Raw genomic sequence first — 20,878 nt, 5'->3', positions numbered from 1 at the left:
GGAGGGAGTTGAAAGTCCAGCGACAGCCCCAAAACATCACTGCTCTAGAGGAGATCTGCATGGAGGAATGGGCCAAAATACCAGCAACAGTGTGTGAAAACCTTGTGAAGACTTACAGAAAATGTTTGACCTGTGTCATTGCCAAAAAAGGGTATTTAACAAAGTATTGAGAGAAACTTTTGTTATTGACCAAATACTTATTTTCCACCATAATTTGCAAATAAATTCATAAAAAATCCTACAATGTGATTTTCTGGATTTTATTTCTCATTTTGTCTGTCATAGTTGAAGTGTACCTATGATGAAAATTACAGGCCTCTCTCATCTTTTTAAGTGGGAGAACTTGCACAATTGGTGGCTGACTAAATACTTTTTTGCCCCACTGTATTTGCTAAGCAGAAACATTGTGGTTCAAATACCCAATGGTCTAATGATAGATTTTTTTTATGGATTTTCTCCCAATCCAATAGAAACCTTCCTAGAAGATAAAAAATGTGGTGTTTTGCGTCATCACAATAGTAACATTTATCAATGAGGTGGAATGTCCTTTGTTATCGAAAGTAAAATACTCACGTGCAAATCGTTTTTGGGCAGTGACGTATTCCTCAAAATATTTCTTTTCACACCATAGAAGAATAAACCTGACATCAAATGTATCAAAACGTAAAGGATGATAAATGTATACTATCAAATAAATAAAGTTATAAAGCCAATTAGAATGTAATAGGGAATCCCTGGTTCAAGTCTGCATCCAGGTTTTTCAAGAACAGACCCATTCAAACAGACTTATTTTATGAGAAATACAATAAATCTAACAGTTGTTATTTCTCCTCTTTTGTAGTTCTTAATGGTTGCTTTCATTCCAGTTGTATGCTACTGGGGTAGTTAGTATTCACACAGGTGGATTTAGTCAATAGTTACATTAAACTGTGTAATAAATGTTTTTGTTGCCACTGGTTGGCAGTGGTTTAGTGCCAGTTGTATGCTATGGTTTACAATCAAGGAGGCGGTATAGCAAGCCTTATACATTTAGCTGCCTTTTTTCACTGTGCTGCATCAGCTACAGGATTGACAGGTTCTTGTATTGTTTTTCATTGTATTGTCCATGTTTTAAGATTTACTACTATTGATAACTATGAGTTGATGTTAGGTTAGAGGTATTCCATCAGAGGTATTCCATCAATCTTTTATTTTTATATTTCTGCATAGTGTATTTCATGTGAATGTCTATTTTTGTTGACAAGTCAAAAATAAAATAAAAATGTATCAGTATATATATATATATTTTTATTACTAAACACTGCTTTATCACATCAACCATAAAAAATATTCCCAGGTAAATTTCAGTAAAAAAAAAAAGAACTCTCCAACACAGACAAAAGTGGATTAAAGATGGTTAAAAGGTGCAATGAGTTCAGAGTTCAATTGTATGTCCACTTTTATGTGTCTGTGCTTCTACTCCGGCTCTTGTTTCATAGACCTTAGTAATGTGGGAATAGATTGACTCCTCCTTTGGATTCCCACCGACGTAATATTGGTCTGTGTCTTCACTGTGCCAGGCCCACTGTGGCATCTCCGTGGCTGATGTCCATGGAGGGAGAACTGATGTGAGTGAAAGACCAGATGGGTTGAGGAGACACGGCTGTCTTGTGTGGCTGGGCTACCACATGCAGAGCAAGGTGAAATTTCAAGCCTCTTATTTCCCTTTCTTCTCCTGCTGACAGTCAGACATGACGGGCTATAAGTGTCTGTGCTCAAAAGGCTAAAGTCTTGTGAGGTCACTTCCTGGTAGTTGTCCTCACGCTGCAGGCGCTTGCAGCTGGGTGGGGCGGCACTGGGGAAATCAGAGTCCAACCAGCTAAGCTTGCGCTTCTGATGGGGCAAGAGTGAAGAAAAACATAAATTAGATACAAGTCTTACATATTATAGATTGCTGTGGGAATCATTATGACAATTACATATTAAACAGTGATAGCTAGAGCAGTAAGAGACCCACTTTGACTGGCATACACAGCTGATTTTGGTGCCATCGTGGCGGAAGACTGGGTGTGGGGTTCTGGGTGGCAGCGACAGGGGTCACATGGGGGAACCACATCTTCAGCATCATCTCTACCTGCAGGAGGGTGCGGAGGAATTTTTCTCTGTGGAAAAAGAGGAGTACTGTCATTAATAGCATGTTACGACATGAAACACTTAAAGTAAATGTGTGACTACACCATAAGTTACTGCTAGCTATACACAAGATGGTTTGCTTACCCCATGTCAGGTTTCTGAAGAATACCCAGGATCCTCTGTAGTCTGTCGATGGCAACGCTCGACTGGAAACTGCTAAGACCTCTCTCAAATCTCCCCGTCTTGAGTCCATTCAGAAGCTCCAACAGGGGTCTGATAAACCTTTGTAGCTCTGAACACTTGGAGAGAGAAGGGAAACAGAAAACATTAATATCTACTGTCTGATAATGTCCCTGGGTGAGAAAATCAGTAACAAAGTATGTTTAAATCAGTCTTTAAAAAAAACAAAACTCACTTTCTGAGCAAAGGCCAGGTCTCCTTGCGTGGTCTCCTCTGTGCTTTCCTTTGTGCAGAATGCGGCACTGCAAGAGGAAGCCACCATGGATGGGTAGATGGTGGTGTGGGGAAAGCATCCCGCTTGTCCACTCCCAGCCATGGACCAGTGTAACCTAGAGGCTGCCTCGCCACCCCCGGCCAGGGAGAAGGGTACTGAGCAGGTCTTGCCACCCCCTGAGCTATCTCCCTCGCTTTCAGAGGTGAAGACATCAATGTCTGCCTCGTCCTCCGTCACATCGCTCTCGCTGAGGAGGAAGCTGGGGGTGGAGGAGCGGGAGCCGTAGGACGGCCATTTGGTGGACATGCTCAACAAATGCATCCCTGGAGAGAGAGAGAGAACAGACCAGGTCAGTCCCAAGGGATATTACAATTAGACATTCCTCAGAGTAACTGATGTAGAGTTAATGGTGACCTAGGCATTACAACAAGTCCGCCATGTAGTAAAACCCTCCTTTAACAAAATGACATAGTCATAGGCATACCTATATCACAATTTAAATGAAAAAAAATATTTAAAAAAAAACGATAACAAATAAAAAACAATAACAACGCAAATTCCTGGGTTTCACGTCACGTTCCAGAATACTAGTAGGTGTGTCCCCTAATAAATATTCAAGAAGGAATGCTGTTAGTCACTGATATTGGTTCAAACTCCCCGAGCTGTTGCGTTGCCATCTATACATGTGATCGTGTGCTGTGTGGGGGTGTGACGCACCCTGTCCAGTGGGATTTGGCTGTATCGCTGTAGGATTTTATGTCAGCTATTAGTTACATTTCAAACATCTGCCCATTTTAACGTCAAACTAATTGACTATCCTGAAACAAAAGGCCAGAGGCTGCATTACACTACATTGTTTCACGCATTATAAAGTTGTCAATGTTCATTGAACGCTTCTCATAAATCCCCTATGCCTTTTCTTTAAATTAGTCTATACTGTATTAATGTCTTAAATAATATATAGATGACATACATAGAGATAACTAAAGCCATGAACTGATTCCAGGTTGGTTTGAGGCGTTAACCAAAAAGAAGGTTCTGGCTAGAGCTGGGAAAGCTGATCCTGAACCAGAGCATACTTCAGGCACAACCAATAATTATTTTACTATTTGCTTAATTATTGTAACCAACAGTGCACATTTGACAGTTCAAATCGGGTTAAAATAGGACTAGGGGAAAAAATCTCTAAAGAAAAACAAAAAGGCACAGCAGGCTATAGCCGATATATCTCTTACCTTTTAGGATGAAGCCGATATCAAGACAATCAAATAAAACAGTAAAATGGATAACTAGTTGAATATCTGCTATTTCCTTCTCCTATTGCAATTCTGATAAGATCCTATTTAAAAATATATATATATGACAAACACTGATGTTGATTGCGCGCTATAGTCGTAAGAGTCCTCTATTCTCAACGTCTCAGTACTGTTTCCTCCTTTTCCTCCTTTCAAATTCCGTTTACCTTTCAGTCCTCAGTACAGCGAGGGGCAACATGTGAATTGCTACCATGCGCTACACGTGCTGAACTGTGTGCGCGGCCACGATTGGTTAGCACTTGGTACAAAACGCTCTCATTGGTTGAGAATATAACCACTCAGTGACTACATAAATACTGATTGGCCAGTAACTTACTTGTCACGCTTTTCTCTCACTACACGTGTCAGACGTGTGGAAGGCTGTGGCTGTATAGTCAGCAAGGAAAAACACGAGGCAGTAACCACAGGGTTTATATAGTGTGGCTGAGGTGTCCTGTCCTGCATTATCATAATGTAAGGCTAGTGATTAGATGGTACTTACGGTTTCGGCTCCACGTATAGAACATGGGACAACAACTGATGTCATCAGCTATGGATCAGCCTGATGATGACGCACCAGAGCTGGGTGAATTAATAATTGGATAATGGTCGAGTTAGGGTGACTACCAACTAAACTCAGCAAAAAAAGAAATGTTCTCTCACTGTCAAGTGCGTTTATTTTCAGCAAACTTAACACGTGTAAATATTTGTATGAACATAACAAGATTCAACAACTGAGGCGTAAACTTAACAAGTTCCACAGACATGTGACTAACAGAAATGGAATAATGTGTCCTTGAACAAAGAGGGGGTCAAAATCAAAAGTAACAGTCAGTATCTGGTGTGGCCACCAGCTGCATTAACCTGTTTAGGATAGGGGGCAGTATTTTCACGGCCGGATAAAAAACGTACACGATTTAATCTGGTTATTACTCCTGCCCAGAAACTAGAATATGCATATAATTAGTAGATGTGGATAGAAAACACCCTAAAGTTTCTAAAACTGTTTGAATGGTGTCTGTGAGTATAACAGAACTCATATGGTAGGCCAAAACCTGAGAAGATTCCATACAGGAAGTGCCATTTCTTGTCCTTCTATAAACTCTTTATGGAAAATAGAGGATCTCTGCTGTAACGTGACACTTTCTAAGGCTCCCATAGGCTCTCAGAAGGCGCCAGAACGGGGAATGATGACTCTGCAGTCCCTGGGCAAAAAACAGTAGGGGTTTTGGAAAGTGGTCGCTCTGAGAAAAATGACACGGGCGCTCGCATGCGAAGACACCATTTTCTATTTTCAGTGTTTGAACGAAAACAAGGTCTCCCGGGCGGAATATTATCGCTATTTTACGAGAAATATCACATAAAAATTGATTTTAAACAGCGTTTGACATGCTTCAAAGTACGGTAATGGAATATTTAGAATTTATTTGTCACGATACGCTCCGGCGCGTTACCCTTCGGATAGTGTCTTGAACGCAAGAACAAACGCAGCTATTTGGATATAACTATGGATTATTTGGAACCAAAACAACATTGGGTGTTGAAGTAGAAGTCCTGGGAGTGCATTCTGACGAAGAACAGAAAAGGTAATCCAATTTTTCTTATAGTAAATCTGAGTTTGGTGAGTGCCAAACTTGGTGGGTGTCAAAATAGCTAGCCATGATGGCCGGGCTATGTACTCAGAATATTGCAAAATGTGCTTTCACCGAAAAGCTATTTTAAAATCGGACACCGCGATTGCATAAAGGAGTTCTGTATCTATAATTCTTAAAATAATTGTTATGTTTTTTGTGAACGTTTATCGTGAGTAATTTAGTAAATTCACCGGAAGTTTTCGGTGGGTATGCTAGTTCTGAACGTCACATGCTAATGTAAAAAGCTGGTTTTTGATATAAATATGAACTTGATTGAACAAAACATGCATGTATTGTATAACATAATGTCCTAGGAGTGTCATCTGATGAAGATCATCAAAGGTTAGTGCTGCATTTATCTGTGGTTTTGGTTTTTGTGACATTATATGCTAGCTTGAAAAATGGGTGTGATTATTTCTGGCTGGGTACTCTCCTGACATAATCTAATGTTTTGCTTTCGTTGTAAAGCCTTTTTGAAATCGGACAATGTGGTTAGATAAAGGAGAGTCTTGTCTTTAAAATGGTGTAAAATAGTCATATGTTTGAAAAATTGAAGTTTTGGGATTTTTGAGGAGTTTGTAATTCGCGCCACGCTCTACCATTGGATATTGGCGAGGCGTTCCGCTAGCGGAACATCTAGATGTTAAGTTAAGTACTGCAGTGCATCTCCTCCTCATCGACTGCACCAGATTTGCCAATTCTTGCTGTGAGATGTTACCCCACTCTTCCACCAAGGCACCTGCAAGTTTCCGGACATTCCTGGGGGCAATGGCCCTAGCCCTCACCCTCCGATCAAACAGGTCCCAGACGTGCTGAATGGGATTGAGATCTGGGCTCTTCGCTGGCCATGGCAGAACACTGACATTCCTGTCTTGCAGGAAATCACGCACAGAACGAGCAGTATGGCTGGTGGCATTGTCATGCTGGAGGGTCATGTCAGGATGAGCCTGCAGGTAGGGTACCACATGAGGGAGGAGGATGTCTTCCCTGTAACGCACAGCGTTGAGATTGCCTGCAATGACAACAAGCTCAGTCCCATGATGCTGTGACACACCGCCCCAGACCACGACGGACCCTCCACCTACAAATCGATCCCGCTCCAGAGTACAGGCCTCGGTGTAACGCTCATTCCTTCGACGATAAACGTGAATCCGACCATCACCCCTGGTGAGACAAAACCGCGACTCGTCAGTGAAGAGCACTTTTTGCCAGTCCTGTCTGGTCCAGCGACGGTGGGTTTGTGCCGATAGGCGACGCTGTTGCCAGTGATGTCTGGTGAGGACGTGCCTTACAACAGGGCTACAAGCCCTCAGTCTAGCCTTTCTCAGCCTATTGCGGACAGTCTGAGCACTGATGGAGGGATTGTGCGTTCCTGGTGTAACTCAGGCAGATGTTGTTGCCATCCTGTACCTGTCCCGCAGGTTTGTTTTTCGTATGTACCGATCCTGTACAGGTGTTGTTACACGTGGTCTGCCACTGCGAGGATGATCAGCTGTCCGTCCTGTCTCCCTGTAGCGCTGTCTTAGGCGTCTCATTAGTATAGACATTGCAATTTATTGCCCTGGCCACATCTGCAGTCCTCATGCCTCCTTGCAGCATGCCTAAGGCACGTTCACGCAGATGAGCAGAGAAATCTTTCTTTTGGTGTTTTTCAGAGTCAGTAGAAAGGCCTCTTTAGTGTCCTAAATTTTCCTAACTGTGACCTTAATTACCTACTGTCTGTAAGTTGTTAGTGTCTTAATGACCGTTCCACAGGTGCATGTTCATAAATTATTTGTGGTTCATTGAACAAGCATGGAAAACAGTGTTTAAACCCTTTACAATGAAGATCTGTGAAGTTACTTGGATTTTTAGTAATTATCTTTGAAAGACAGGGTCCTGAAAAAGGGACATTTCTTTTTTTGCTGAATTTAGTAGATAGTTAACATTTTGTTCTAGTGGGGTAGGCATGTATATTCTGGATTTGGCCAAAACTGCCATGCATGTTTACTCTCCATTTAGTGTATCTTTGTTAAAGCTGTAATATGTAATGTTTTGGACAACCCAACCAAATTCACATAGACATTTTAGTTATAAATATGTAATTCTCATTGAAAGCAAGTCAAAGAAGCTGTTCGATGTGCTTCTTTTTCTATGCTCCCCATTCTTAAGTTTCGTTTTTGTGTCTATTACTTTCGGTTTTGTACACCAGCTTCAAACAGCTGAAAATACAATATTTTTTGTTATGGAAAATATATTTCACAGCGGTTTAGACAGTACAATGATTCTCTACACTCTGCTTGTTTGTTTTGTCACAAACTGAAATTAGGCAAACTATTAGAATTTTAGCAAGAAGGATATGAGTGATTTTTGCATAGTGCACCTTTAATTAGTGTAGATCAGGTATTCCCAAGTACACACAACGCAGTCAGGGGTACGCCAAATAAAAATTGGATTCACATTTAAATATATATTTTTTTTCTTCACATTTTCAAACAGTACATTTATATTTCCAACAGGGCTATACTGTCACGTCCTGACCATGGTAAGCTGTTATTTTCTATGGTAGAGTAGGTCAGGGTGTGACAGGGGGGTTTATTCTATGTGTTCTATTTCTATGTTGTTAGGTTCTAGTTTTTGTATTTCTATGTTGGTTTGTTTGGGATGATCTCCAATTAGAGGCAGCTGGTCCTCGTTGTCTCTAATTGGAGATCATACTTAAGTAGGTGTTTTTCTACCTGGGTTTTTGTGGGTGGTTATTTTTGAGTAGTGTTTGTTTCTCCTCTGCGTCACGGTTTGTTGTTTGGTTTATTCAGTTTATTTATGTATTGCATAGCTTCACAGATTAAATAAAATGTGGAACGACACACACGCTGCACTTTGGTCCTCTTCTCCTTTCGACAGCCGTGACATATACGTACATTTGGGTGAGTTTTTTTCTCACCCGAGTAGCCTCGTTTCACTTCCAAAAATAAAATTCAACCATCTAGTATTCAGCGAAATAACAACACAATGTCAAATACAGGTAGCCTAGTCAAATAATTAACATCCAATCACATTAACCCTTACTCTCTCACGGGAAACCTTCACTCTTGCGCAGACATTTAGAAACTTAACATGAAAATTTGAAAAATAAGCCACGGCATTTTTTTTTAGCAAGAATAAAGAAGACTTTCGAGTAGTAAGACATGTATAAAAGCAACAGATACCATTAATAAGAAGGGGCTAGAAGTGTCTTATATGGTGAGCTACCGAGTGGCTAGGACAGGCAAGCCCCATACTATTGTGGGGGACTTAATTCTTCCTGCTGCCGCGGATATGGCTGGGACAATGCTGGGGGAAATGGCCCAAAAAACTATACAGACAATGTCTTCATCACTGTTTCACGACGCATCAGTGACATGGCAGGAGATGTTTTGAAACAATTACTGCTTTGCATACAAGCCAGTGAATTATATGCGTTACAGCTGGATGAGTCAGAAGTGGTGGGCCTGGCACAGCTCCTGGTATATGTCCGTTACGTTTATGGGGGGTCAAATAAGGAAGACATCCTCTTCTGCAAACCACTGGAAACCCGGACAACATGAGAGGATATTTTTAAAATACTGGACAGCTATGACACCAAATGGACTTAAGTGGTCAAGATCTGTTGGTATTGATGGCGTAAAAGCCATGACAGGGAGACATAATGGAGTGGTAACGCGCGTGCAAGCAGTTGCTCCCGACGCCACTTGGGTACACTGCAGCATACACGAGAGACTCTTGCTGCCAAGGGAATGCCTGACAGCTTGAAAGATGTTTTGGACACTTCAGTGAAATGGTTAACTTTGTTAAAGCAAGGCCCCTGAACTCTCGTGTATTTTCTGCATTATGCAAGGGTACGGGCAGCGACCATGTAACGCTTTTACAACATACATACAGAAGTGCACTGGATATCAAGGGGAAAATTATTGACACGTTTTTTTAATTGAGAGACGAATTTAAAGTTATTTACTGACCATAATTCTCACTTGTCTGACCGCTTGCAAGATGACGGGTTTCTCACACGACTGGCCTATCTGGGTGATGTTTTTTCTCGCCTGAATGATCTGAATCTAGGATTAGAGGGACTCTCTGCAACTATATTCAATGTGCAGGACTAAATTGAGGCTATGATTAAGAAGTTGGAGCTTTTTCCTGTCTGCATTAACATGGACAACACACAGGTCCTTCCATCATTGTATGATTTTTTTGTGCAAATGAACTCAAGCTTACAGTCAAATGTGATAGAGTGAAGCACCTGAGTGAGCTGGGTGCGCAGCTACGCAGGTTCTTTCCCAAAACAGACACAAACAATTGGATTCATTATCCCTTTCATGCCCTGCCTCCAGTCCACTTAATCAGAAGCCACTGCCAGATTTCTGGATTGGGCTGTACTCAGAGTATCCTGCCTTGGCAAATCGTGCTGTTAACCTGTTTGGGATAGGGGCAGTATTTTCACGGCCGGATAAAAAACGTACCCGATTTAATCTGGTTACTACTCCTGCCCAGAAACTAGAATATGCATATAATTAGTAGATTTGGATAGAAAACACTCTAAAGTTTCTAAAACTGTTTGAATGGTGTCTGTGAGTATAACAGAACTCATATGGCAGGCCAAAACCTGAGAAGATTCCATACAGGAAGTGCCCTGTCTGATAATTTGTTGTCCTTCTGTAGAATCTCTATCGAAAATACAGCATCTGTGCTGTAACGTGACATTTTCTAAGGCTTCCATTGGCTCTCAGAAGGCGCCAGAAAGTGGAATGGGGTGTCTGCAGTCTCTGGGCGAAGAACAGCAGGAGAATTTGTGAGTGGTCAGGCTGGGAACAGTGACACTGGAGATGCGCGTCCAGGAGACTACTCCATTTTTTTTATTTCAGCCTTTGAATGAATACAATGTCGCCTGGTTGGAATATTATCGCTATTTTACGAGAAAAATAGCATAAAAATTGATTTTAAACAGCGTTTGACATGCTTCTAAGTATGGTAATGGAATATTTTGACATTTTTTGTCACGAAATGCGCTCGCCTGTCACCCTTCGAATAGTGACCTGAACGCACGAACAAAACGGAGCTATTTGAATATAACTATGGATTATTTGGAACCAAAACAACATTTGTTGTTGAAGTGGAAGTCCTGGGAGTGCATTTTGATGAAAAACAGCAAAGGTAATCCAATTTTTTAATAGTAATTCTGAGTTTGGTGAGCCCCAAACATGGTGGGTGTCAAAATAGCTAGCCATGATGGCCGGGCTATGTACTCAGAATATTGCAAAATGTGCTTTCGCCGAAAAGCTATTTTAAAATCTGACATAGCGTTTGCATAAAGGAGTTCTGTATCTATAATTCTTAAAATAATTATGTTTTTTGTGAACGTTTATCATGAGTAATTTAGTAAATTCACCGGAAGTTTGCGGTGGGTATGCTAGTTCTGAACATCACATGCTAATGTAAAAAGCTGTTTTTTGATATAAATATGAACTTGATTGAACAAAACATGCATGTATTGTATAACATAATGTCCTAGGAGTGTCATCTGATGAAGATCATCAAAAGGGTAGTGCTGCATTTAGCTGTGGTTTTGGTTTTTGTGACATATATGCTTGCTTTGAAAATGGCTGTGTGATTATTTTTGGCAGGGTACTCTCCTGACATAATCTAATGTTTTGCTTTCGCTGTAAAGCCTTTTTGAAATCGGACAATGTGGTTAGATTAACGAGAGTCTTGTCTTTAAAATGGTGTAAAATAGTAATATGTTTGAGAAATTGAAGTTATAGCATTTTTGAGGTATCTGTATTTCACGCCACGCTCTACCATTGGATATTGGTGAGGCGTTCCGTCTGTCCCTAAAAGTTAAGACACCGATGCCCTTTCCAACCTCGTACCTATGTGAGAGTGGATTCTCGGCCCTCGCTAGCATGAAAAACTAAATTATGAATTATGGTCCTGTAAGAGCTCTTTGTCACTTCCCATGAGCCGGGTTGTGACAAAAACACTCATTCTTATGTTTAACAAATGTATCTTATAGTGTGTGTGTGGCAGGCTTACAATGATGGCAAAACAACAACATTTGAGAGTGCGCTGACCCTGATGCTAGAGGGGGTACGCAGCTGGAGGTTGAATGTTTGAAGGAGTAGGGACTATAGAAAGTTTGGGTACCACTGGTGTAGATAAATTATACCCTATAATAGCCATTTACATTTTTTGGATGACCCAACCATTCCTAAAACATATAGTCTGATCCAGAAATGAACAGGCCTAATTAATCAAGCAATTATATTTGGCGGTCCTTCCACAATGTTGTTATGGAGTGTTTACAGACATATTCAATTTCGCTCTATCCCAGTCTGTTGTCCCCACTTGCTTCAAGATGTACACCATTGTCCCTGTACCCAAGAAAGTGAAGGTAACTGAACTAAATGACTATCGTCTCGCCCTGTAACACTCACTTCTGTCATCATGGAGTACTTTGAGAGGCTAGTTAAGGATCATATCACATCCACCTTACACAACACCCTAGACCAGGGGTGTCAAACTCATTCCATGGAGGGCCTAGTGTCTGCAGGTTTTAGTTTTTTTCCTTTCAATTAAGCCCTAGACAACCAGTTGTGGAGTTCCTTACTAATTATCAAACTTAATTCATCAATCAAGTACAAGGGCGTAGCGAAAAACCGCTGACACTTTGCCCTCCATGGAATGAGTTTGACACCTGTGCCCTAAACCCCCTACAATTTGCATAACGCCCCAACAGATCCATGGATGAAGCAATCGCAAACACCATCGCACTGCCCTATCCCGTCTGGACAAGAGGAATACCTATGTAAGAATGCCGTTCATCAACTGCAGCTCAGGCTTCAACACCATAATGCCCTCCAAGCTCATCACTAAGCTCGTGGCACAGGGTTTGAACCCTGCCCTGTGCAACTCGGTTATGGACTTCCTGACCGTCCAACCCCAGGTGGTGAAGATAGGCAACACCTCCGCTACGCTGATCATCAACACGGGGTCCCCACAAGGGTGTGTGCGTGCCTAGCCCCCTCCTGTACTCCCTGTTCACCTATGACAGCGTGGCTACGCATGTCTCCTAATCAATCATTTAGTTCTTAGACGACACAATAGTGGTAGGCCTGATTACCAACGACGACAAGACAGCCTAGAGGGAGGACAACCTCTCCCTCAACGTCAACAAAACAAAGGAGTTGATCATGGACTTTAGGAACCAGCAGAGGGAGCACGCCCTCAAAACACATCGACTGGGCCGGAGTGGAGAGGTTGAAAAGCTTCAAGTTCCTCGGCGTCCACATCACTGACAACCTGAAATGGTCCATCCACAGACAGCGTGGTGAAGGCGGCCTAACAGCACCTCTTCAACCTCAGGAGGCTGAAGAAATTTGGCTTAGACCACTGAGCCAAGGCCTGTTGACCCCGCTATCTATAAGGCAGAGACAGTACAGGTGCATCAAAGCTGGGACAGAGAGACTGAAAAACAGCTTCTATCTCCAGGCCACCAGACTGTTAAATAGTCACCACTAGCTGGCCTCCGCCCAGTACCCTTCCTTGAATTTAGTCCCTGTTACTAGCTGGCTACCACCCGATACTCAACCCTGCACCTTCGAGACTGCTGCCGTATGTACAAAGTTATTGACCACTGGTTACTACAATATAATTTTACATACTGTTTTACCCACTTCATATGCATATACTGTTTTCTAGTTAAGGCTCATCCTATATAATTACTGCTGTACACACCTTTTCTACTCAAATACTGTCCATAATATCTATACACATATACAGTACCTTCGGAAAGTATTCAGACCCCTTGACTTTTTCCACATTCTGTTACGTTACAGCCTTATTCTAAAATGGATTAATTTGTTTTTTTCCCCCTCATCAAGGCACTAGTTATATACTGGACTCTGAGATTGCTCATTCTAATATTTGTTAATTATTTTCTTTAAATGTTTTTGATTTGCGAACATAAGCATTTCGCTACACCTGTGTGAACATAAGCAAAAAATATTTTTATTTATTTAACCTTTATTTAACTAGGCAAGTCAGTTAAGAACAAATTCTTATTTACAATGACGGCCTACCCCAGCCAAACCCGGATGACTTTGGGCCAATTGTGCGCCGCCCTATGGGATTCCCAATCACGGCCGGATGTGATTCAGCCTGGATTCGAACCAGGGACTGTAGTAACGCCTCTTGCACTGAGATTATGTGCCCGAGTAGTGCTGCGTGTGTAACCAATAATATTTTATTTGAAACAATGAGAATTTCAGGCAATTTCTTGAGACAAGTGTATCATGAGACATTGCTTGAAATGAGTGGCCAACATGTTGTAGATTTACCTTTTAAACAGTCTCCACAATTTACATTATAGTCTATTGCCCACTTTCCAAAATCATTGATTCTGACTTCCACCACTTCTCTATTGGAGGTAGGTCAGCCGCCATCCGAAAAACTTGCAAATCCATCATAGATCATGTATTGCCCTACTCCACAATGCCAAGGTGATTTGCTCTGGCCAGCAACGTCTGCATGGCAGCAAGTGCTTATGCTTTTATGGGCGCAAGAGCACGAGCTTACATTGGGGGCCCCAATTTAGAATAACCCGTGGATGTGACAACCCGTCCGTAGTTTATGCATCTCTGGCAAGGAATGGACTTAAATGGACCGTAAAGGGGTGCACGATATAGGAAATAGGGTACAATTTGGGATGAAGCCAATGTCTTAGGAGACATATCCTGCTGTCATGCATAATTACACTGCTGTTCAAATTCTCCTTTTAAAATGTTACTACATGATAAAATGAATATATTGTTATCAATTTGCAACCTAATCTATAAATTAAATTGTTATCGATAAATTGTTTGTTCATTCCACAACAAATGCCATTCTTTTTTACAATACTCTAACAAAGTTTTGTATGAAGGACGTTTTCATTTATATAACATGGCTTACCTTAAGAGTGCAATATGGCACAAAACTAATGAAAATAAGTGGTGGGCGCAAGCAAAATTGGTTAATTTAATCTCAGAAACAAACGTACTAGAAAAAAAAACTTACAATGAGACAATTTATTTCACTTCAGTATTACCACAACTTTTGAACCAGGTGCGAAACATCAATTTGGCTTTGTGTCTAAAATGATAACAATAGTTTGATGTAAATAGTTACTGTCATGTTTCATTTCTCAAACAAGACATAGACATGCTCGCCTCTGGCATACTGTGCTATAATGAACAGGGAAAATGACCATTCAAAACAGAAGATATCATTTTGATGATAAACAATTTTTCAAAGTGTCAGCCACTAACCCTAACCCTTTGGATTGTGGAATACAAATCTTGTTTGATCCGGTTTATTGAAGTTCCCTTCAGAGGACTTTTCTTTCCCCTTCCATCTTCCAGCTGGGTAGTGCTAACTCAGTGAGCTCTTACTCCTAACGGTCCTCGTCGCACAGACGGAACATAGCCCTCCGTCTAGGAGCCGACCCAGGGGTCTTGTCTTTGCGTCCGGGAGATGAAGGAGATCTTCCTGGCCATTTCAGAATGATAGATCCTCTTGCAGTTCTCATAGTTCTCTCGCTGCCTGCGCCGACAGGGCTTCTCATAGTAGCGCTTTCGTTTCACCGTTTCGATAATTCCATCCACAGACAGCACTCTTAAAGGGTGTAAAATGAGAGAGCAGAGAGAACTGGGTTAGAAGTAGGCCTATACCTGTATACCTTCCATGTAAAATGTTTTATTTTTTGATATGAGGATGTGTTCGCCATTATACGTCTTATTAAAAGGCTTATAATATGTCTCTGAGTAGTAGGAAATATTAATTCATCTCAAACGGCTGTTTTTTAGTCAGCATCATGCACGGATAACAAGACATAAGGGGGTTATCATAGGACTTAACTAGTCTTAAAATGCAATGTATCAGAACGTTAAAGCCACAGGCTTTAGGTAAAATCGGAATTTCTAATATGTAAGAGGGAACGGAGAGGCTTAGGGAAAGGTAGGCAACCAAGCAGGAAGGGAGGGAAAGCAGTAGAAAATAGCCCCTCCCCGATGGTAGCAATGTTGGGAGATACTGATTTGGTGATCGTGAACACGGTAGCAAGCTAAATCTTCAGAACAGGATCTGGCACCGCTCAGTTTTGGACTGTTTCGTTCCAGAACCCATTTGCCATAATCCGGTACCTCGTGGCGTGACAAATTATTGGGACTGTTTGCAATGTAACATTTTTAATAAAAGCAATCAGAGTTAATTCAAGTTGCCTCTAATTACCATGCCCGCAAAAAAAAACGTAATGTGAAAACGTGTCTGTTATTCAACATTTTTCATTTGTGTTGGGCCGGCATGGGTTTTTGTTTGCACAACATTTCTGCCTACAGACCAACGCGTGGCCATGTCGCTCACAGAACTAGATTCACATTATATGACATTGCTCCCTCTCTCTGCTCTGATGGACATGAGCCTGCAACTCTTCTCTCTCCAGCTATGCACTTCATTTACTTCCTTATAGAAGCATAGCGTCGGGAATGGTGCTGGAGGTGCTGATGAATTGAAATACATTTAACAAAGTCATAGAACTACTGCTGTCTGTTCAGAAACAAATTCAACAGTTCAGAATACTACAGCAGGAGTAGGCCTATCATTTAGCCACAGAAGCAATAGCTTATTTTTAAAAAAAAATGTATTGCCTTGCTGTGGATTGTGTGTAGCCCAATCACAAAGCATGCCTACAGTCGGGCAAATCTGTGAACGGCATCAAATTAAATGTTATTTGTAACATGCGGCGAATACAACAGATGTAGACCTTACAGTGAAATGCTTACTTATAAGCCCTTAACCAACAATGCTTTAAGAAGTTAACACTTATTTTTCTTAAGTAAAAAATGTAAAATAAAAGTAACAAATAATTAAAACAGCAGCAGTAAAATAACAAGCGAGGCTATATACAGGGGATACCGGTAGAGTCAATGTGCGGGGGCACCTGTTAGTCGAGGTAGCAGAGGTAATATGTACATGTAGGTAGAGTTAAAGTGACTATGCACAGATAACAAAAAGAGTAGCAGCAGTGTAAAAGAGGGGTCTGGGTAGCCCTTTGATTAGCTGTTCAGTAGTCTTATGGCTTGGGGGTAGAAGCTGTTAATAAGCCTCTTAGACCTAGACTTGGCGCTCCGGTACCGCTTGCCGTGCGGTAGCAGAGAGAACAGTCTGTGACTAGGGTGGTTGGAGTCTGACAATTTTTAGGGCCTTCCTCTTGACACCTCCTGGTATAGAGGTCCTGGATGGCAGGCAGCTTAGCCCCAGTGATGTACTGGGCTGTACGCACTACCCTTTGTAGTGCCTTGCGGTCGGAGGCCGAGCACTTTCCGTACCAGGCAGTGATGCAACCAGTCAGGATGCTCCTGATGGTGCAGCTCTAGAACTTTTGAGGATCTGGGGACCCATGCCAAATCTTTTCAGTCTCCTGAGGGGGAATAGGCGTTGTCGTGCCCTCTTCACGACTATCTTGGTGTGCTTGGACCATGTTAGTTTGTTGGTGATGTGGACACCAAGGAATTTGAAGCTCTCAACCTGCTCCACTACAGCCCCTTCGATGAGAATGGGGGCGTGCTTGGTCCTCCTTTTCCTGTAGTCCACAATGATCTCCTTTGTCTTGATAATGTTGAGGGAGAGGTTGTTGTCCTGGCACCGCACGGCTAGGTCTCTGACCTCCTCCCTATAGGCTGTCTCATCGTTGTCGGTGATCAGGCCTACCACTGTTGTGTCATGGGCAAACTTGATGGTGTTGGAGTCATGCCTGGACATGCAGTCATGAGTGAACAGGGAGTACAGGAGGGGACTGAGCCGCACCCCTGAGCGGCCCCCGTGTTGAGGATCAGCGTGGCGGATGTGTTACCACCTACCTTTACCACCAGTTGCAGAAGGTGTTTAGTCCCAGGGTCCTTAGCTTAGTGATGAGCATTGAGGGCACTATGATGTTGAACGCTGAGCTGTAGTCAATGAATAGCATTCTCACACAGGTGTTCCTCCACTCTTCTGGGAAGACTTTCCACTAGATGTTAGCACATTGCTGCAGGGACTTGCTTCCATTCAGCCACAAGCATTAGTGACGTCAGGCACTGATGTTGGGTGATTAGGCCTGGCTCTCAGTCAGCGTTCCAATTCATCCCAAAGGTGTTCGATGGGGTTGAGGTCAGGGCTCTGTGAAAGGTCAGTCAAGTTCTTCCACACCGATCTCGACAAACTATTTCTGTATGGACCTTGCTCTGTCACGCTGAAACAGGAAGGGCCTTCCCCAAACTGTTGCCACAAAGTTGGAAGCACAGAATTGTCTAGAATGTCATTGTATGCTGTAGCGTTAAGATTTCCCTTCACTGGAACTAAGGGGCCTAGCCCAAAACATGAAAAACATCCCCAGATCATTATTCCTTCTCCACCAAACTTTACAGTTGGCACTGTATTCGCGCAGGTAGCGGTCTCCTGGCATCTGCCAAACCCAGAATCAGCTGTCGGACTGCCAGATGGTGAAGCGTGATTCAGAGAACAGGTTTCCGCTGCTCCAGAGTCCAATGGCGGCGAGCTTTAAACCTCTCTAGCCGATGCTTGGCATTGCGCATGGTGATCTTAGGCTTCTGTGCAGCTGCTTGGCCATGGAAACCCATTTCATGATGCTCCCGGCAAGCAGTTCTTGTGCTAACGTTGCTTCCAGAGGCCATTTGGGACTCCATAGTGAGTGTTGAAACCGAGGACGGATGATTTTTACGCGCTACAAACTTCCGCAAGCGGTGGTCCCTTTCTGTGAGCTTATGTGGCCTACCACTTCGCGGCTGAGCCATTGTTGCTCCTAGACGTTTCTGACGAACTGACTTATTGGAAAGGTGTCACCCTATGATGGTGCCACTTTGAAAGTGACTGAGCACTTCAGTACGGGCCATTCTAGTGAATTGCGCATCATTGGGCGAGTCAGTGAAACTGGAAAGCTTTTTTAGGACTATAATTTCATCCTCAAATTGTACAATGTGTCTCCACATACCTAAATCCAATTGTATTGGTCACGTACACATATTTAGCGGATGTTATTGCGCTTGTAGCGAAATGCTTGTGGTCCTAACTCCAACAGTGCAGTAATATCTAACAATTCACAACAATACACAAATCTAAAAGTAAAATAATGATATTAAGAAATATATAAATATCACTGTAAAGACGTAGCCTATTGTCCACCTAATTTACTTACATGAAATATTATTGCATTCCGTTGAGCGCGGGTGAAAACCAATTTATATTACGTTTATACACTGTTCTAGGCGATACAATCAATTACATATCCTGCTGTTGGATCCGCTGACCTGTGCGTGGCAGTAATTAGTGAATTTACTGGAGGTGCAGAAGGGGATTTTCACTTGGTCAAAAACAATACTTAGATTTTTGGGAAGTAACGTTACATACCGGCCGTAATCATAGAGTTTCGCTGAGCAACTATCGTTCTTTGGTAAGTGGCCTACCAAATGGATTTTGACATTTAAGCTTGAAAAACTAGTGAACTGCAAGTTGAGCGTCTGCTTCCTGGGTTTAAAGGACAATCGCCAAATTCAACGTTTACCGTATGGATTCTGTCTACACCGGAAGTCATGTCGGAATGACATTGATCAAGTTAGCTACGTTTGAACGACGATGTTCAAATAATACGCTGACTTACAATAGGTAACGTTAGCTATCTCAGTAACTTAAAAATACATGTGGAAATACGATACCTATTTAGAGCCTTGTAAGCTGCATCGATATTGCCCTCTTGGACCATCACCGTCCGAGCAACAAAACGAAGGTGGTTCGCCATGTTGTGACTGATGCAGTCGTCCGGGTGGAAGCAAACGACTACAAAATCTTCTGTTCCGCAGTAATAGGAAATTGGAATCAGAAAATCGTATTCAACACTAGATGGCGCTACATCGACATCTTATCCTGTGCTTAAGCTTTGCTTTTGTCATGCACTCATTATATAACTACATTTGATTAGATTCGACAAAATAAGATTTATAATTCATAATCATGTCAATAAATATTGAATTACTACTAACCAGGTAGCTCTGTTTTATAAAAGCTATATCAATATGTTGGTACTAGTCTTGTTGTTTTTATTACATTACATTTCTTCAATGTTTCCACCAGTTACTAACATTTCTCAACACAAAATGGCCATATGGAGTGCATAATTAATGTAGCAATATGCATTACACTCAGCTCCGTTTTTAAATCCATCAGTTCAGGTCATCCATGAATTAAAATAAAAAATCATGAATTCATGAAGATAATATTTGTTTGGCTTTTTTTTCAATTCTTGAATTGAATGTCAATCATCACATCATCTGAATTGAAGTGGAATTTGCCCTATGAAGACACAAAGACACATTCATACATTGGGAATGACTGTTACCCTCAATTGCTCCTCTGTGATTATGTCCTGTAAAATGAGAATGCATTCAGGGGAAACATGAACAATCAAGAGATTTGAAAGGATACCAGTTGTCATAACAACAGGGACTAGATGTCCTCACATTTTTTCAGAGGACCTTCTCCTCTCCTTTATCTAACTCAGTCCTCAGCTGGGCCTCTTAGCCTCATAGGCTATGTCCAAGTGGCACCCTATTATCTATATTGTGAACTCCTTCTGAAAGGTCTTTGGTCAAAAGTAGTGCACTATGGAGGGTATAGGGTTCAATTTCGGACTTACCCATATTCTTCAGGGAGAGATGAAAGGGGGTGAGGTCAGCCAACAGTGAGTGCGGGACTGTACATCTCATTCAAATGATGAAGTATGTTATTGAGCTGGGGGGGGGGGGGGGGGGGGGTAATGAGGGGGGGATAGAAGCGTTTACCACTGGAATATTTTGCATCATAGATACATGTTTTGGGTTGAATATTTGTAGGTTGGTAGAATACACAGTGTTAGGTTTCCAGGGGTATTAGTTCTGATCCCGACTTGTTGAAATGTTCTTGGCAGGAGAAAGAGGAGAGGGAGGGGGGTTGTAAGAGGCTGTGGAGGAGACGGAACCAGCGGGACAGAATTGGTTGGTAATTACCTCTTGACATTTGGGGAGAGAGAGAGGTGTACAAATACTTTAACTATTTGCACATGATTACAACACTATATAAAGACATAATATAACATTTGAAATGTCTTTATTCTTTTGGAACTTTTGTGAGTGTAATGTTTTCTGTACATTTTTTATAGTTTCTCACTTGTGTTTATTATCTACAGTGAGGGGGGAAAAGTATTTGATCCCCTGCTGATTTTGTACGTTTGCCCACTGACAAAGAAATGATCAGTCTATAATTTTAATAGTAGGTTTATTTGAACAGTGAGAGACAGAATAAAC

The 20,878-nt window shown here is 41.8% G+C and overlaps 2 protein-coding genes across 2 annotated transcripts; both read right to left on the bottom strand.

The window, feature by feature from the left end:
* Positions 1–1,266: 1,266 nt before the first annotated feature.
* ciarta (circadian associated repressor of transcription a) lies at positions 1,267–4,038 on the bottom strand. Its single transcript, XM_014142069.3, has 5 exons — positions 3,802–4,038; positions 2,528–2,889; positions 2,257–2,411; positions 1,997–2,141; positions 1,267–1,872 (listed from the first exon to the last, which is right to left on the bottom strand). The coding sequence occupies exons 2-5, from the start codon at positions 2,885–2,887 to the stop codon at positions 1,456–1,458; spliced, it is 1,077 nt and encodes a 358-aa protein (XP_013997544.1). The 5' UTR covers positions 2,888–2,889; positions 3,802–4,038; the 3' UTR covers positions 1,267–1,455.
* Positions 4,039–14,560: 10,522 nt separating this feature from the next.
* Positions 14,561–19,383, bottom strand: mrps21 (mitochondrial ribosomal protein S21). Its single transcript, XM_014142070.2, has 2 exons — positions 19,256–19,383; positions 14,561–15,161 (listed from the first exon to the last, which is right to left on the bottom strand). The coding sequence occupies exons 1-2, from the start codon at positions 19,336–19,338 to the stop codon at positions 14,981–14,983; spliced, it is 264 nt and encodes an 87-aa protein (XP_013997545.1). The 5' UTR covers positions 19,339–19,383; the 3' UTR covers positions 14,561–14,980.
* Between the last annotated feature and the right edge of the window lie 1,495 nt (positions 19,384–20,878).

Source organism: Salmo salar, chromosome 14 (assembly GCF_965601325.2).
Source record: "Salmo salar chromosome 14, fSalSal1, whole genome shotgun sequence".
In the NCBI taxonomy this organism is placed as follows: Eukaryota; Metazoa; Chordata; class Actinopteri; order Salmoniformes; family Salmonidae; genus Salmo; species Salmo salar.
This window is presented reverse-complemented; position numbering and strand designations above follow the sequence as displayed.

Bases quoted from the DNA above. Each gene is read 5' to 3' on its own strand.
- ciarta (XM_014142069.3), bottom strand. From the start codon at position 2,887: ATGCATTTGTTGAGCATGTCCACCAAATGGCCGTCCTACGGCTCCCGC. The intron at 2,142-2,256 runs GTAAGCAAACCA...CTTTTTCCACAG, and splicing joins CTTCAGAAACCTGACATGGG to AGAAAAATTCCTCCGCACCC. The intron at 1,873-1,996 runs GTGGGTCTCTTA...TTGCCCCATCAG, and splicing joins AGCTGTGTATGCCAGTCAAA to AAGCGCAAGCTTAGCTGGTT.
- mrps21 (XM_014142070.2), bottom strand. From the start codon at position 19,338: ATGGCGAACCACCTTCGTTTTGTTGCTCGGACGGTGATGGTCCAAGAG. The intron at 15,162-19,255 runs GTATCGTATTTC...ACACCCTTTAAG, and splicing joins GCTTACAAGGCTCTAAATAG to AGTGCTGTCTGTGGATGGAA.